The sequence below is a fragment of the Chelon labrosus genome, assembly GCF_963514085.1.
Source record: "Chelon labrosus genome assembly, chromosome: 1".
Classification (NCBI taxonomy): Eukaryota; Metazoa; Chordata; class Actinopteri; order Mugiliformes; family Mugilidae; genus Chelon; species Chelon labrosus.
This window is the reverse complement of record NC_140337.1, coordinates 30132544-30145787: the sequence shown is the minus strand read 5'-3', so window position 1 is coordinate 30145787 and position 13244 is coordinate 30132544. Positions and strand designations below refer to the sequence as shown.

The window sequence follows — 13244 nt, the reverse complement described above, 5'->3', positions numbered from 1 at the left end:
ACATTTTGACCAGGGGTGGCCAAACCTTTGCATGCAACTGTACGTCTATAAGCAGGTTGGAGAATTACACATTCAGGAAGCAGTGGATAACTGTAAGCCATGAAGCCTGAACCTACAGCAGCATAACCTAGCGATGGTTCAGGGTCAGTTGAGCCCAGCTGTAACTATATGCTTGATTATGAAGGAAAGTCTTGAAACTTGGCATTAAAAATATAGAGGGACTTCTACTTACCATTCTACTTTTTGAAACTCTAGGAACCACAAGTAAGTCTGAACTTTGAGAGAGAAGAGCTGTATAACAGTTATATGGTTCTATAAGGTCTCTGGGATATGAGGGTTAGGTCGAGGGTTGGGTCTTTATTGTTCTGGTAACCTGCTAGAAGACATGTGATACAGGTAACTGGTCAACAGGTGGCAGAGTAGGACTAATTCTTCTTGTTGCACTCTTACCTCCCTCCTCCCTCCTTCCTTTACTACCTGCACCAAGGGGGGAGGGGGAGGCAGTTCTGATAGAAGGTGTTGCAAAGTTCAAGTGGTAAGATAATGCAGCGCAATAAAACTCTGACTAAAGTACCACATATTACGTTTCCATCCACCTCCACCATTTCTGAAAACGTCAGCAGACACGCTGTAAATGATACTCACAGTTTTAATATCCTTTGCTTTAGTTTATCATTACAACAGCAACTTTATGGGCGCTCTGTATGACCACTAAACATGTTTACAATGAATATTCTACTTCTTTTTTATTCTTTATCAATCTCTTGTGTAACATGGATCAACTATATCTTGAACTCTTGTGTGTATCATGTTTAGATGCTGCACACATCCCTCAATCAGATGGTAGATACGTTCCTTCATATGAGCTGAAGCTTTTCCTCGCCACCGTCGTCTTAGTGCAGCTCCGGAAGTTGCACTTTCTGGCGTAACGAAACACACCTGAACGACCGGCGTTTCAGGAAACTAAAAATACACATATCTTCTCCTGTTTAAACAGGTTGTGCAACATACAAGGAGGCGGAGCTGCAGGTGCAGCTCTGTATCTGAGTTTTATTGACTTTGATCGTGGGTGGCGTACTCAAAGAGGAAACATGCCTGAGGTAACAAATCAAAGTAGATTTTCTTTTGTTGCTTTAATTCAAGTAGTTGTCTTGTAAATTTATTATCTTGTTTGTTTTATTTGAATCATTATCAGCCGGACAGACGGAGCTGTGACCCTCCACTGATTTTACACATCATACTTCTACTGACACTCTTCAATGGAGGTAACGTACCCACGCATACACTCTACACAGATTGAAGTTTACACTGTAAAAATATTACTACACCTTCAGTAAAACAAAATACACATTAATGAACACAATATTCTGTCCTCTCAAACAAATGCAACATTTTCTTTTGAAATACTTCCTTCTTGGAAACGTCTCTGTGTCACTGACGAAAATGAAAGTGAGAATGTGTGGGTTGGTATGCTTGGAAGGTGAGACAGAGAGGAAAGACGCAAGAATGTTGTATTTGATGGAATTTGATAATTAACTTTGTGCTATGTTGAAGTGATCAAAGCTTCTGCTGGTTTAGATATAAAATATGGTTTAGAGATTGTTAAGGCTATATTCATTATTTCATGGTCACATATTCTATTCATTTTCAGTATTTTTATTTGCTCAGCTCAGTTGGTTTGGTCCAAATGTTGTGCAGATATTCATAGTCCCAGGAAGATATATTTTGAAGACAGTTATTTTCTGATTTAGTAATTTTTGCACTGGTGTCTCTTGACATTTTTCTTTTAACAACTTTTTGAGCACTTGAGATAAATTTTTTACACAGGCTCCATTTTAACAACTGATTCTATGACTTTTAGTCTAGTGCCATTGTGAGGTTGACGTTTTTGTGAAACACATCTTTTTGAAGTAATGAGATCAACCTTTTTTAGGCATTCATGGTCCCCAGAGGACACATTTTGAGCTATTTTCTGATTCTGGAACTTTTTGAGCGGTTAAGATCAAATATGGTCCTCATCGGTTACATTCAACAATTTTGTTGATTCTATGACTTTTAGGCTAGTGCCATTTTTTGTGAAATATCTGTTTGATGTTTTGAGATCAAATTTCCGGCACACATTCTTGGGCCCCAGAGGATGAAGTTTGAGAATTTTGCAGATTTTTGTTGTGATCCCCATTTCAGCTACTTTTTTAGTTAGTAACTGTTTTACTGGTGTGATATTTTTGTCTTTAATACGCGTGTTTTTCGGCATGTTTTTGAGCAACTGAGATCTGATTTTGTGGAGGCATTCATGGTTCCTAGAGGATACATTTTTAATAACTTTGTTGATTCTGTGACTTTAAGTCTAGTGCCACCGCGAGGTTACATTTTGTTTATGAAATATCTTCACAACTTTTTGATTTATTGAGATCAAAATTTGTGCAAATACTGGTGGTCCCCAGAGGGTAAAGTTTATGGATTTAGCTGATTTTTGTTTTGATACCACCATGATTGTGAAGGGTTTTTTATCAACAACTTTTCTGGTCCAACAACCATGGGACAGACTGAGATCAAATGTTGCACAGACATTCATGGTCCCAGGAGGGACTCTTTAGACAACTTATTGAGCAATTGAAATCTGATTTTATGGAGGCATTCATGGTTCCTAGAGGATACATTTTAAATACTTTGTTGATTCTATTACTTTAAGTCAAGTGCCACTGTGAGGTTAATGCGTTCTTGTGAAATATCTTAACTTTTTGATGCACTGAGAACAAATTCTGTGCAAACATTCATGGTCCCCAGAGGGTAAAGTTTAAGGACTTTGGTGAGTTTTGTTTTGATCCCACTGTGATTTTTAAGGTTTTTGTTTTTTTCAAAAACCTTTTCAGTCCAACTATGATACAGACTGAGATCAAATATTACTGAGAATTCATGGTCCCGAAAGGATACATTTTATTAACTCGAAATAGTTAATTTTATGACTATTAGACTACTGCCACTGTGAGATTGATACGTTTTTTTGATGTTTTGAGATCAACGTTTTTCAGACATTCATGGATACATTTTGAGAACTTTTTCTGACTTGTTCACTGGTGTCACCAGACATTTTAGTTTTTTGTGGAGTCCTTCAACCACTCTTTGAGTGATTAAGATCAGATTTTGTGGAGACAGAAATAAACCGTACAAAAAGGGTCCACATCTTGATAACACAGTAGGCAACGGAACTCAATAGAACAGTCAAGCAGGAAGCAGAGACTGGACCATGTGCTTTCCCGAAGCGAGCAACAAGGAGTCTGAGAGCAACCAGCAAGCAGCAACAAGTCAAGAGCAGGGGGAAGTCAAGCGCAGGGGGAAGTCAAGCACGAGGTGCCTCGAGCTGGATCCTTTTAATGCAGGCCCTGTGGTGGTAATTGGATGACTAGGCGATGAACCAACCAATCAGCAGACCACACCAGACTTCCCAGGTGGAATCACTTGTAGAATCTACTGAACAAACGGGGGGGAGAGAGAGAAAAAAAAAAACAAGAGAAATACACCGCCCCTCTCTGGCACGTAACACCCCCAACCTTACAAGTTCAAACAAAATGTTTGGAACTATACTTTCATAAACAATTAACTATACAGCATGTGGCAAAGCATCAGCACGAACCTTGTCAGATCCCTTTTTGTGACAGGTGGTAATCTTGAACAAAAAGAGATCTGACAATGTTGTCTGATCCCTGCAAAGTTGATATGTTTTAATGACATACCTCAACAACGTTTTGATGTAATGAAATATATTTTTTTTATGACATTCATGGTTCCCAGAGGGTAAAGTTTAAAGATTTTTACTAACTTTTGATGTGAGTCCATAAGGATTTTGATTTATTATTATTATTTTTTAAATCAACATCTAGCTCAACAACCATGGGACTAACTGGGATAAAATATTGTGCAGACATTCGTTGACCCAAGAGGATAATGTTTAAGGACTTTGTCAGATGTTATAACTTTTCCTTTGGCATCACGTCACAATTTTTGGTGGAGACATTCACAGTCCTGGATATTAACAATAATCTATCTAATAATGCAAGGAGCGTCTGTCTGTGTGTAACTCTGTTGGTTTGTCTGTGGCACGCATATCTCGCGAACCGTTGGCCCAATGGATTTGAAACTGGGCAGGTGCCTCGCTACGGGCACGAAGATGTGCACTGCTAAGTTTGACGTTGTTTGGATAAGAAATGTAAAATATATCGGTAAAATAGGTTTTCTCTGCTCTAATATTTCCACTACTCCGGTTGCCATGGCATCAAAAACAGCCACTTTCAGAAATTCACCAAAAACGGAGAGGAAGAGGCGGAGCATGCGCACAAATCTTGAGCACTGTTTACAAATCGGCTTTAGAAGAAACCAAACTCAAGGAGAAATGATATTTTGCCCTGGTAACCCTAATAGGCTCAATATCTTCTCCGGCAGGAAAACTAGCATGTAGTCCGCCATCTATCTATAAGTCAAGAAGCGTCTGTGTGTGTGTGTGTGTGTGTGTGTGTGTCTGTGGCACGCATATCTCGCGAACCGTTGGCCCGATTGAAACTGGGCAGGTGTCTCGCTACGGGCACGAAGATGTGCACTGCTAAGTTTGACGTTGTTTGGATAAGAAATGTAAAATATATCGGTAAAATAGGTTTTCTCAGCTCTAATATTTCCACTAATCTTCATACACAGCACCTGTAGGCTCCCACTATAGGAATACATACTTCCGACGGGCACTGCACTAGTAATAATAATTTTAAAAAATCACGATGTCTGGTTTTTGACAACAAGAATCTGTACTTCCATTCTTACTCTAAATGTAGAAGGTGATGTCTTTCTTCCTCAGGTGAGTCTGAGGCGAATGGTCTGTACATGCAGGTAGCGGCCGGTGGTAATGCCTTATTGCCATGCCACATCAAACCTGCTGCGGATGCCACAGATCAGATGGTGGAGTGGTCAAAGTTTGACTTGGAGCCCAGGTTTGTCCACGTGAGGCGGTCCGGCGAAGACCACCTGCCTGATCAGAACCTACTTTACAAGGGAAGAACATCAGTGCCTGTCAGCGGACTGAAACAGGGAGATGCTTCACTGAGTCTCTCCAAAGTGAGGCTGTCTGATGAGGGAAAATACAAGTGCTACATCCCAGGATTAAACACAGATACGACTGTTCAGCTTGCTGTGGGTAAGTGGACAAACCAAATCTAGGAGTTGATAGAGTTATATATCATAAGCTTCATCATTCTCTCTTTTCTTCAATCACCAGTTGCCGCGATTAAAATAACTAAAACCAAAATTGGAGTGCTGGAGTGTGAATCCAGAGGCTGGTATCCAGAGCCTGAGGTGTTGTGGCTGGACTCTAAGGGAAACCCGCTCTCTGCTGGACCTCCAGAGACAGTCAGAGGTCCTGATGACCTCTATACTGTCAGCAGCAGAGTGACTGTGGACAAGAGACACGGCAACAACTTCACCTGTAGAGTCCAGCAGAACAACCAGCACAGAGAGGAACAGATCACCATCCCAGGTTGAGATGATGACTTTATTTATGACATGCAAACAGTTGAAAACCTGTTATAAACAAATGTAATCTTGTTTGGTGTTTCAGATGATTTCTTCCAGGAGTCATCTCGTTCAACTACTTCTACCATCGTTGGTTTGATCATTGGCCTCCTCTTTATCCTTGTAGTCGGCTTTCTTGGGTGGAAGTGGAGACAGACCAAAACCAGTAAGTCAAAGCAATTATATAATGAGAAACTTCTGCCGTTGAGAAGCCTGACATGGAATTGTGGTCAAACTGAAGTGTTTATAGGACCTCTAAATGAAAAAAAATGATGACCTTATCAACATACGAGTTTTGTTTTGTATCATATTTGATGCCTCAGGCATTTATGGTTGTGCACTGACCACAGTTTCTTTTTCCGAATCAAGATCCATTCTATGACCTCTTTATCTTGACTTGGGATGGGGGGATCAGACAAAGATATGCTATGATTTTTCTTCTCTGAATTGGTAAATATACACTGTCTGGTCTAAAAAAAAGTCGCCACCAACAAAAAAGATCCCACACTCTAAGACTTCGTTGGACTGCCTTTAGCTTTGATTACGCACATATTCTCTGTGGCATTGTTCCAATAAGCTTCTGCATTATCTCCATCCAGTGTTGCATAAATCTTTTGCCAAGATCTTGTGTTGATGACGGGAGAGTCTGACCACTGCACAAAGCCTTCTCCAGCACATCCCAAAGATTCTCAGTGGGGTTAAGGTCTGGACTCTGTGGTGGCCAATCCATGTGTGAAAATGATGCCTCATGCTCCCTGAACCACTCTTTCACAATCTGAGCCCCATGAATCCTGGTATTGTCACCTTGCAATATGACCGTGAACATCAGGGAAGAAAAAAATCCATTGATGGAATAACCTGGTTATTCAGTATATTCAGGTAGTCAGCTGACCTCATTCTTTGGACACATAATGTTGCTGAACCTAGACCTGAGCAACTGCAGCAACCCCAGATCATAGCACTGCCCCCACAGGCTTGTACAGTAGACACTAGGCATGATGGGTGCATCACTTCATCTGCCTCTCTTCTTACCCTGATGGTTCTCCACTATCCTTCCAGTTTTTAATATTGCATTGGACAGTTCTTAACCCAGTTTTAGGAGTTTCTTCAATCTCCTTACGTAGATGTTTTCTCTGCTTGATGCATGCCAATGATTTGACCCTTCTCAGACAGACAACATCTTTTCCACGACCACAGGATGTGTCTTTAGCAGAGGTGGAAAAAGTACTAAAATATCGTACTCAAGTAAAAGTACCAATACTTGGATGAAATATTACTCAAGTACAAATGAAATTACCCATCTGAAAAATTACTCAAGTAAAAGTAATAAGTAGCTTATTTAAAATGTATTTTAAGTAAAAGTTACTTAGTTACATTTAAAAAAAAAAACCTGTAGAACGGGGCGGGGGATCTCTCCCATGTAGTGAAAATAGGACAAGGGGTCATACATCCAAAACTGTTTAGTTTTTAATTAAAGAACAATCTATACAAATGTATAAAAATCTATACAAATGTATACACATGTAATGACAACATAACACATGTCACACATGACATGTAAGACCCTTATAGGTATAATGTGCAATTTTAGTTCTGACCATCCCATAAAACTTTTTCAAACAATCAACTGTCAATCAAACTGTCTCTGAACCGTCGTCGCTCTTCTGATCCACCTCCATCTCGTTCTCAATCTCCTACAGAAAGACTTGGCGCTTGGTAGTGGTAGCCTGCATGCTGACCATACGTCACTCACTACGTGGTTCCGGGTGCGATTTTTTTTCGTTCGATTTTTCGTTAGTCAACGGGTTTTTTTTTACTCAGTAACGGATGGGATTTGTAATGTAGCGAAATACAATACTTCACTCAAAACGTAATCAAGTAAAATTTAAATTACCGATTTTAAAAACTACTTGAAAAATACAAAATTCACAAAAAAACTACTCAATACAGTAACGTGAGTAAATGTATTTCGTTACTTTCCACCTCTGGTCTTTAGACATAGTTGTTAAAGAAATGAGAAGCTACTCATTGCATCGATTGGGGTTAAATAACTTGTTGCCAGCTGAAAGATAATCACCCATGCAGTAATTATCCAATACGTGGCGTTGGTGGCCAACGCAGTTGTTTGGGGGCAGCCGTGGCCTACTGGTTAGCGCTTTGGGCTTGTGACCGGAGGGTTGCCGGTTTGAACCCCCGACCGGTAGAAAGCGGCTTAAGTGCCCTTGAGCAAGGCACCTAACCCGCTGTAGCATGGTACCGGGTTAGTGTGTGCTTCACTAATTCACGGATGGGATAAATGCAGAGACCAAATTCCTTGTATACACAAGTATACTTGGCCGAGAGACCTTAATCTTAATCTTAATAGGAGGCTCCTACCTATTTGCTTAGTTAAATTCAGGTGGCGACATTTTTTTATTTTTTTTATTTTTTTGGCCAGGCAGTGTATATTAAATTGTGTTAGGTAACCTCTGCAACATTAGGATACATTGTAATCTTTTAAATAATCACTTTAAAAAAAAAATGACAAAAAATACCAAATATTTACACCATCTGTGTTTACTTTGACAAAACCTTTCAGCATGATTTTACTATAACACAATGTATAAAGTATGAAGTGGTCACTTGAGTAAAGTAAATATTCATATTAAATATCAGTAACAACATAAATTATATTCTCAGCGCAACCAAAAAGTTAACCTCCAAAAAGTCATGAAGTCCATGAAAGCAATAACAGCCAAAACTTACTGACTGCAGAGCACTGATAAATCCATCGAGGGGCAGATGGTGTTCTTTATATCATTTTAAATTTTACAGCAGAATTACTTGTCATTAGAACACTAGTTATTGTTTTCATTAGGCTGTTGTTGTATGGATGGGGTTGATAATTACTGTTCATGTCTGCTCAGTCATTTGCACATCTTTGGTGCAGCAAGCGATATTTAATTTTAATCAAACTGCTGTCTTCTGAATTTGCACACAGATACCAAGAATGACAACGAACCACATCAGAATAGCATCAATCAGAGTACAGATCCTGAAGCTCAACCTCTGATGAACAAAGAAAATGAAGTCAAAGTAGAACAAATTACAATTCCAGGAACTGAAAGTCCATTTGTGAAGAAGAGTAGACAAAATCAGGAGCAGAGTGGAGGACAGACGATGGGTGACATGGACGGCAAAGAGACCAAGGAAACAGAAACTCCACATCCATCAGACAAAGGAACATGCCAAGAGCAGCCTGATCAGAATGAGGACAAAGGAAATGGAGGACAAGCACAGTCAAGAACAATGGATGGAAAACAAAAGGACACTGAAAGAGAACCTGAAACGGTTGATTCAAATATTGGAAAAGAAAGACAAGAAGATGCACACAAGGAGCCAAGAAAAGCAGGGCAGAATCTGATGGACCGAGAACAGCAGAAAGATGACAAACGATTAGAAGCAAAGAATGACAAGGACAAGGAAGAAGGCAACGAGGAAGGACAAATGACAAATCAGGCAATAAAAGGTCCAACTGGGGAAAAGACACATAATCCCGCAGGAGGAAACACACTGGAAGGTGAGGAGAGCACAAGAATTGAGGCCAAAAATAACACTGAAGTACATCCAGATCCACAGAAATCTGAAGGAGAAGATGAATTAAATTCTTCAGCCAATGAATCAGCAAGTCCAGAAAAAACAAAGAAAGAACAAACGGACGAAGAACAAAAGTTTAAAGAGGGAGATCAAGCAAAGAATGATGAGACAGTGGGTCCGACTGAGCAAGAGACTGATGAATTAAATTCTTCAGCCAATGAATCAGCAAGTCCAGAAAAAACAAAGGAAAAACAAACGGAAGAAGAACAAAAATTTAAAGAGGGAGATCAAGCAAAGAATGATGAGACAGTGGGTCCGACTGTGAAAGAGACTGATGAATTAAATTCTTCAGCCAATGAATCAGCAAGTCCAGAAAAAACAAAGGAAAAACAAACGGAAGAAGAACAAAAATTTAAAGAGGGAGATCAAGCAAAGAATGATGAGACAGTGGGTCCGACTGTGAAAGAGACGGATGAATTAAATTCTTCAGCCAATGAATCAGCAAGTCCAGAAAAAACAAAGGAAAAGCAAACGGAAGAAGAACAAAAACTTAAAGAGGGAGATCAAGCAAAGAATGATGAGACAGTGGGTCCGACTGTGAAAGAGACGGATGAATTAAATTCTTCAGCCAATGAATCAGCAAGTCCAGAAAAAACAAAGGAAAAACAAACGGAAGAAGAACAAAAACTTAAAGAGGGAGATCAAGCAAAGAATGATGAGACAGTGGGTCTGACTGAGAAAGAGATTGATTAAAAGTGAAAAAAAAACAACGTTCAGCAGAAAGAGGAGAACACCAAAAACAGCCCAATAATGATGATGACAGAAGAAAAGACGAGTGAATGCCACATGCAAAGACTGATTCTGGTCAGAGTGTGTCGGATGGAGGACAACCAGCCAATGAAGGAGGGGAGGCAACATACAGTCTCCACAAGAACAACAAAGAAAACAAAACTCCACCTGTAGAAGAAACTCATGATGAACCAAACCAGAACCCGATCACGGACTGATGGATGGACACAGACAACAAGCAGATCAGAGACTGATTGGGGGAGACTAACGACAACAAAGTAAAGATGAAATCAGCAACTACAAATAAGAAATCAGCTGATCAGGTGTGGATGCGGTTATGGAAAAGCAAAGCAGCTCAGCTCATCTCATCCATCCTGGTCAATCTGATCTCACCTGTCCATTGTTATGTACCTCTGTTCACACCTGGTCTTAATTAAAATGTGTCTCCATGTGTCTCCAGGCAGCACTTGAGATCTGATCTCAGTTTGTGTGTCTGTAAATAAGCAGCGCCATCATGTGGTCAGTAGAATATTGTAGCAGCTGCTGTCTCTAATGGATCTCTACCTACCGCTGGATCAGAACCATCAACAGCTGGTTGTTGACTTGGGGACATGATCCAGATTTTCGAACAAGATGGAAAGTCTCTCTCACTCACTAAAAACATTACAAAGGATTTTAATTGCCCCCTTGTTGGTTTAAATTTACAAAATTAGAAGAAAAAACATCAGTAACCACTAAAAATGACTGCATAAAGGTGAAAGAGCGGAGGTTGCACCAGTTAGATTAACACAAATATAAACCAGGACATCATCCGCAAATGGAAATGTTTTGATCTTCCCTGACGCTGGTTATTTCAGAGACAAAACTCCGATTAGAACTGAACCCTGGAAACTTCTTAATGCAAGATCTGAACAGGAAGGAGCTCCAGGAAGAAGGAGAGAAGATCGATACTGACAATTAAGAAAATAAAGACAAAGGACAAAGTTGAAGTAATCAATAAACAAATCAGTCTCCACCTAATGAGAACCACCACTCAATGGATAGGGAATGAGTTGGAGGACTGTTTAAAATGACTTTAAGATGATTTTCATTTAATGATACTTTGACAGGTCTTCCCTGATCTTTATGTGATGTGTCTATAATCAGTCAAATGTCTTTTTATCTGCTGTTTACATTGTTGTTTGTGAAGGATTAGATTTAATCGTCCAGTTTCAGGACAAACCAAATCCATCCATTCATTTAGACTTGAACTGTCTCTATGAACTTGTAGCTGTAACAAAAGAGCTGTGGCTGAATTGTGTTTTTTTTTTTTAAATAAGTTTGGAGGTTATTTTATTTTCTTACCTAAAAAGAATGTGAATAAAGACTCTGGAGTTGTAGAGATGGAAAACAGAGACAGAAGTAAACCATTTAACAAGCAAACGTGTCAGCGTGGCTTCAGACTGGTGGCTGCTTCTAGTCTGACCACAGAGGGTGTATTTAAAAAGCTGCAGCAGCATCTTCAGACGTGTGAACGACGGTACAGGCTACGATAGAAATGAACAACCACCGATGCTGTGGGCGATGTCTACGTGCTATGAGAATAGCAGAACAATACCAGATTACTTGTTAAAGAAATGACAGCACTTCATTTAAAGTTACATTTTTATTCTTATATATCAACCACAACTTTGAGTGCAGCTTAAAAAAAAATGATTAAAGGTTATGATTCATCTTCTGCTTCTTTTTGTCTTTATTGCGACAACAGTGAAGAAAAAAAAATAAAGTTGAAACTAAAGCAACTGCACTTGTAGGGTTTCTGGGAGACGTTTCATCCAAGTAGCTTCAGTTCTAAAGAAAATATTTTGAGGGGGGTTCTCCAATGAGACATACACCAATCAGCCACAACATTATGACCACTGACAGGAGAAGTAAATAACTTTGACCATCTTGTGACAATTCAGTGTTCTGCTGGGTAATTTTTGGACCTGGATGTTACTTAGACATGTAGTACCCACCTAGACCAGACCAGGCACCCCCACCCCATAGCAATGACACTCCTTGATGGCAGCAGCCAACCCCAGCAGGATGTAGCCTGACACAGGAACACACACAAAAACGCTTTAGGAACAACTAAAAAAAAAAGCATGAAGAACAGCACAAGGTGTTGACCTGGCCTCCAAATTCACTAGATCCCAAACTGATCAAGTATCTGTGGGATGATCCACAGAGGCCCCTCCCCTCAAAGTCCCCCCACTAACAACATTGTGTTGCCAGACACCACAGGACACCCTCAGAAGGCCCATGTCCATTCTCTGATTAGTCACCAAAAAGGAGACCTACACGATATTAGGAAGTCATAATGTTGTGGCTGAATGGTATAGATGGCTTCCTTTACTTCTCTTTCACCTCACCTGTCTTCTCTGGTTCTCTGAAGACAGTCTGAACCTATATCCCTAGAGGCCCAAAACAAGATCAAAACTATTTTCCTCCAACTACAGGTGAGTATCTGGTCAACAGGTCATTATCAGACACTTGTCAAGTGAGATACTGATGGACACCACTCACAAATGTTCCTGTTTAAACCCAACTGCCCACCAGACTTTTAAAACCGAAGACTTGGATGTAACATCTTCAAGAAACCCTACAGAGTGGTTGAGTCAGCATGTCCAGATGTGTCCAGATGTCCTTGTTTCAGCTCATTTTTTGGGAATACCACGACCTGGATGACCTTCACAACCAGTCTTCATTCTGGTGTCTCTGTTTCCTGATTGGTCTCTGGTTTCTTTTTTCCCTGTAAGACAGAACACATAAAGGAACATCTTAAGGTTCTCTGACTTTAAACCTCAACTTCCCTGCGTGGGCATCCAGTTGTTAATGTGTCATGTAAATGCAGAAAATCTCATTCAGTGAAGAAGGCAGTGGAATAGTGTGAAAAGCACAGGCAAAAGTAATGGCCTTGGGGAGTTTTGAGTTTGGAAACAACGCATTTCCGAAGTCACATGCTAAACTATATTTGGAACACACAGAAAAACAAATATAACATTGCATTTGTTTAAATAATTGACATCTTTACACGAAAAATGGATTCCTAAAGCTCAGTTGGCAGATCTGAACATCTATACTTGTACACTGTTGTCTTCTGCATAGTTCTGTCATTTAGTTTAGTTTAGTTTATTGGTTTTGTTTGACAGGGACCATGCATAGAATAGCTTCTATACCAGGGTTAGCTCAATAGCTAATTTACACCTGTAGTCCCTGGGCAGGATGGGAAGGATTTGGTAAAACACTAGTCTGTTAATCAATGCCGTGATATTTAGCTACACTTTGGGCTTCGACTCCAAAGC

The 13244-nt window shown here is 39.9% G+C and overlaps 1 protein-coding gene across 1 annotated transcript; it reads left to right on the top strand.

The window, feature by feature from the left end:
- Window positions 1–1075: 1075 nt before the first annotated feature.
- LOC311485439 (uncharacterized protein) lies at window positions 1076–11656 on the top strand. The gene is made up of 6 exons (XM_084540842.1): window positions 1076–1100; window positions 1196–1265; window positions 4844–5179; window positions 5261–5518; window positions 5600–5719; window positions 8534–11656. Exons 1-6 carry the CDS (start codon window positions 1092–1094, stop codon window positions 9880–9882), a joined length of 2142 nt encoding a protein of 713 aa, XP_084396968.1. The 5' UTR covers window positions 1076–1091; the 3' UTR covers window positions 9883–11656.
- Window positions 11657–13244: the final 1588 nt, after the last annotated feature.

Bases quoted from the DNA above. Each gene is read 5' to 3' on its own strand.
- LOC311485439 (XM_084540842.1), top strand. The intron at 1,266-4,843 runs GTAACGTACCCA...TTTCTTCCTCAG, and splicing joins ACTGACACTCTTCAATGGAG to GTGAGTCTGAGGCGAATGGT. The intron at 5,519-5,599 runs GTTGAGATGATG...TTGGTGTTTCAG, and splicing joins GGAACAGATCACCATCCCAG to ATGATTTCTTCCAGGAGTCA.